The sequence below is a fragment of the Kryptolebias marmoratus genome, linkage group LG18 (assembly GCF_001649575.2).
Source record: "Kryptolebias marmoratus isolate JLee-2015 linkage group LG18, ASM164957v2, whole genome shotgun sequence".
In the NCBI taxonomy this organism is placed as follows: domain Eukaryota; kingdom Metazoa; phylum Chordata; class Actinopteri; order Cyprinodontiformes; family Rivulidae; genus Kryptolebias; species Kryptolebias marmoratus.
In genome coordinates, this window is record NC_051447.1 from 20,582,072 (window position 1) to 20,586,911 (window position 4,840).

General features: G+C 44.5%; 1 protein-coding gene across 1 annotated transcript in view; it reads left to right on the forward strand.

Moving 5' to 3' along the window:
• Positions 1 to 2,235: 2,235 nt before the first annotated feature.
• Positions 2,236 to 4,840, forward strand: part of svopl (SVOP-like) — a 10,325-nt gene continuing 7,720 nt past the window's right edge. Inside the window, exons 1-4 of the mRNA XM_017403765.3 lie at positions 2,236 to 2,382; positions 3,438 to 3,565; positions 4,356 to 4,444; positions 4,515 to 4,613. Of these exons, the coding sequence (XP_017259254.1) occupies positions 3,439 to 3,565; positions 4,356 to 4,444; positions 4,515 to 4,613 (315 nt within the window). The 5' untranslated portion in view covers positions 2,236 to 2,382; position 3,438. The remainder of the gene's footprint in view (positions 2,383 to 3,437; positions 3,566 to 4,355; positions 4,445 to 4,514; positions 4,614 to 4,840) is intronic.

The following is a 4,840-nucleotide window of genomic DNA, read 5'->3' on the forward strand; positions in this document are numbered from 1 at the left end:
TGTTTCAGACTGAAGCTGTTTTAAAACGACAGAGATGCTCCTGCTCAGACTAGCCATTAGCTCATCTTTCCTGTCAGAATCCAACTTTATTTCTCCAAACTGAGATCATTCAAACTTTCATTTCGCAGTAAAAACCTGATTATTGAATGTTCGTTTTAATTAAAGCTGCTGGATCCAGTGGTTGAATCAAAATGTCTGTCTTCACATGTTGGTTCAGAAGAACGACCATCACAGACACATCGTTGTCATGGCGATTAGCTCCAGTTGTTGTGTAACTGCAACACTTTTCATGAACCTATAAACATCTGTACTTTCTACAGAGTGGGTGGTCTGGTTTCTGTGTTGCTTCCAGAAATGAATGATTCAGGAAAACAAAGATGATCTGTGGCAACATGAGGAGACACCTGCAGACCTGAGGACGTGCAAAGCTTGACTTTTAGTTTGGACACAAATACTTGGTTAAAATCTTCAGGACGGACATTTTGATTCAGCCGTTAGCTTCATGTTCTGGATCTTCAGGCCGACATCATGATTCTGGCTTTGACTCTTTGATGAGCGTCATCTTCTTCTGCAAGAGCTTTCATTGGTCCATGCTCTTCTACAGCAGCTTTCATTGGTCCATGCTCTTCTACAGTAGCTTTCATTGGTCCATGCTCTTCTACAGCACTTTCATTGGTCCATGCTCTTCTACAGTAGCTTTCATTGGCCCATGCTCTTCTACAGCACTTTCATTGGTCCATGCTCTTCTACAGCGCTTTCATTGGTCCATGCTCTTCTACAGCACTTTCATTGGTCCATGCTTTTCTACAGCGTTTATCATTGGTCCATGCTCTTCTCCAGCACTTTCATTGGTCCATGCTCTTCTCCAGCACTTTCATTGGTCCATGCTCTTCTACAGCGTTTATCATTGGTCCATGTTCTTCTCCCGCAGCTTTCATTGGTCCATGCTCTTGTTTAGCAGCGTTCATTGGTCCATGCTCTTGTTTAGCATGCACAGTAAGCTTTAGCTGTTCTCTGTGTTGCTGGTAATGTTCAGCATGCTGCTAAAAGATGTTAAAATTAAAAAAGTTACGAGTAGTTCCACGTCTGAGGAAAAGGTTGTTCGTGTCACGGTGCCGTAGGATGCTGCGGTTCATTCATCTTTACGGGTTTTTTTGTTTGTTTTTAATTCCTAAAGATATTTTTAAATCTAAAAGAAGACGGTACAGTGTATAAATGAAAGTGAAAATGGTGTTATATAGAAATAAATATATACATACATACATATAAAAACTATTTTATCTGTGATTGCTGAACGGACTCAAAGATCAGCTCCTCTACGGACCAACCACAGACCAGCTTTGGACTCTCTGATTGCACCTGTCAGTCAAGCTGTAGGACTTGGCCACGCCCACAGGATCACATGGTGCTACTTCAAGGACTCCAGATTTCTCTCTCACACACAAGAGAAGAATCCTTCTCCTGAATGTTTCCTTCAGTGTTTTTTAGAGTTTCTGTGTTTTTAGATCTTCAGCCAACGAGCAGTGGACCTGTGGGGTTCATACAAGACAAAACTCCTGATCTGGGTCAGAATCTCAGCTCTAAACAAGAACCTGCTGCACTAAATAAATATGAGTATTATGAACAAAAAAAGAAGAGGTTTTAAATGATTAGCAGCCTGAGGCGAACCAACGTTCAGATGAAACTGATCCAATGTTTTGTAATGAATGAACTTCCTGCTGCCGCTCCGAGTCCAACCACATTCCTGTTGATGTTCCTCAGACTCTGACCTCACACCTGGACCAGGTGAGTCCACCTGGGTCCAGGTTCCAGGTTGCAGAGTCTGAAGGAAGCATTCTGTTCTCGTCCGGTCCTTGAGGTGTGAACACTGCCAGCAGTCTCACCTGTTCAGCCGACTGAGAACCGGTTCCTCCTGGCCTCTGTGTGAACCGGACCAGATGGGGCTGTTTCAGGTCTGAATGTGTTTCAAACATTAAAGAGATGTGTTCAGATTCAAACTCATGTTGGGTTTTATTCAACAAACATACGGGTGCAAACATAGATGTTGTTGAGCTCATTTTGGCTTCAGCTAATGTTTTACTTGGTTTTAGCTTTGATCTTCAGTTCTGCTGATTTTAGCTTTTAACTATGGTTTTGCTTTGATGCGTTCACGTTCCTGGTGTTTGATGCGTTCAGGTTCCTGTTTGTACTGATTCCCGTCACCTGAGCTGGAGGTTCTAGGTGGAAATGGACCCTCCCTCCTCAGACTGAAGCTCCTCCCCCCTACCTACCGGGTCCGCGGTGATACTTCCGGATCCACCTGGACAGGTGAGTCCGTCTACCTGCGGAGTTTCTGCGGGAAGAAAAGAGACCGAAGGAGCAGCTTTAAACTCCAACATCAGAGTGAGTAAAATGTGTCTTTAAACCGTCTGAAGTTCGGTTCGGTTCGGGGGTCGGACAGGTGAACAGGAAGTGGAGCGTCATGATTCTCCGCGAGGTGTTCGGTGTCAAACATGTGATGGGTCTGAGTTCTGCTCTTCACAGTCCGGTTTCGGTACCAGAACCAAACCAGGGTGTGCGGAGCGGACCCGCAGTTTCTCTGCTTCAAACTGAAGGAAGTTCTGATTAAACGAACCTCCGAACCGAACTGGACTTTGAATAAGATTTCAGAAAGTTTTTCACAAACACCAAGAAGAGTGGACGGTGGAAGGAGTCTCCGGCACCAGGTGAGACAGAGTGGACGCGGTGGGAGGAGTCTCACCTGGATGTCAGGACAGCTTTTAACCTGTTTCAGACTGAGATGAACGCCTCAGGGTTTTGGTTCCTCGGTTCTGTACACGTGGAACATGTTGCAAAAAGAATGGAAATGAGCTGAACTTATTTCAGAGATGAGTCTCAGGCACCTGTCTCACCTGGCGCCTCAGACTCCTCCCACCGTGTCCACTGTCCACCTGGACCTGACCTCTTTAAACTGTGGCTGTTTTTCATCGTTTTTATGCCATTTTAATTGTCACCTTTGCAGCCTCTCGCTGGGACTTTCCTGGTTAAATAAATAAAAACGTCAGTTTTTTTCTCTTGTTTCTGCCTGAAACCCTCAGAAACCACCTGAAGGTGACACGTTAAATGCAGAACATTTTCAACTTGTTCTTGTTTTCTTTAAGGGAAACTTAGAACCTCAGAGTCAAACATGAAATCTGATCTCAGAACAGTTTAACTTTATTTGCTCATGAAACTCTGAGCAGGGAATCAAACTCGATGATCTGAAAGTCAGAATATTTTTCTTCCCGACTCGTGAAGAAAACATTTCTCCTGATTGGTGGAGAAAACGAGTGTTTGGTTGATTCTTTCAGACTTTATAAACTTGAAGGTTTGTTGTTTTCTGGTGTTTTCTCTCTTATTGTTGAGAATCTGTGACATGAAACCACCTTTGAGCCGAGACAAACCGGTTCTGGTTTCAGGATGATGGACTCCATGAGGACCGAGCTGGTGAGCGCCATCCACCTGCAGGAGGTGGAGCTGCAGGACAAACCCGCAGAGACCCGGCGGGACGGAACCAGCAGCACAAACAACAACAACAACAACGATGGTGAGCGTGGGGTTACTGTCAGGGGTGTCCAAAGTACGGCTGCGGGCCTTTTGTGGCCCTCGGAGAGACTACTTTGTCCAGTGCAGCAGCATGATGCTTCCACCACCATGCTTGACAGTTGGGACAGTGTTCTTAGGTCTGAAAGCCTCACCTTGTCTCAGTCTTTGTCTCGTTTGACAGTGTTTCTTTCAGAAGACATTTGGCTTGTCCATATGGACAGCTGCAGGTGTGGCAGCAGCACGTGGCTGTTTATTTACAGAGAAGAAACAGGAAACTCAGAGTCAGCTGACAGTCGGTCAGAGGACTGAAGCTGGTCTTACTTATCTAGAATACAGCAAATGGTGTTTAGATCAGACTGTCATCCAAAATAGACGACATATCTACTTTCAGCAAACAAACCTGAGGACAAAATGTCTTGTTTTTGGACTCTGCCATGTTGTATTTTTGTTTCCTATTTGGGCCGTAAAAGACCCACCTAAACCCAATCATAGTATCATGGTATTACTTTACCTTCTTAAAGCATCAAACAACTAATTACAGCGAAAAGTTCTTAGAAAAATGAATGTTTGAAGAGACGGCAGAAAATAAAGCTGTGTGACAGTTGGAAACAAAACTGTGAAATACTCAAATTTTCACTTGGAATGAGACTGAATTAGTACTTATGGTGCCTTTGTATCTGTACAGAACTGTGAAAAAGTAGCAATATTTGCACAACAGTGTCTCGGATGATGAAGATGATGATGAACTGATTGATCCCAGTGACTGAACTCCAGGTTTTCTGTTGCTGCAGATCAGAAGTTCACCGTGGAGGAAGCAGTGGAAACAATCGGCTTCGGACGGTTTCACATCCTGCTGTTTCTCATCATGGGTGCCACCAGCGTGAGTTTGGTTCTACAGCACACCGACCCGAGGCTGTGAGTTCTCTCAGTAACCTGGTGTTTGTCTGCAGATTGTGGAGGCCATGGAGATCATGCTGTTAGCTGTGGCTTCTCCAGAGATCCGATGTGAGTGGCATCTGGATGATTGGCAGGTGGCTCTGGTTTCCACGGTGAGGCTCTCATTCACAGACTGTCGGTGAACTCATCAATAAGTCTCCAAGATGACAAATAAAATGTGATGTTTCTTTACTGCCAAACTTCAGTGATATTATTTAAAAGATCAACTGTGTCCATGAGGTGAAGGGACACAAAAGATGCACTGATTGGGCCGTAAGATTACGAGCATTTATAGATGGTCTCTTTTTACAGGATGCTGCATTCATGGAGGGATGGATGG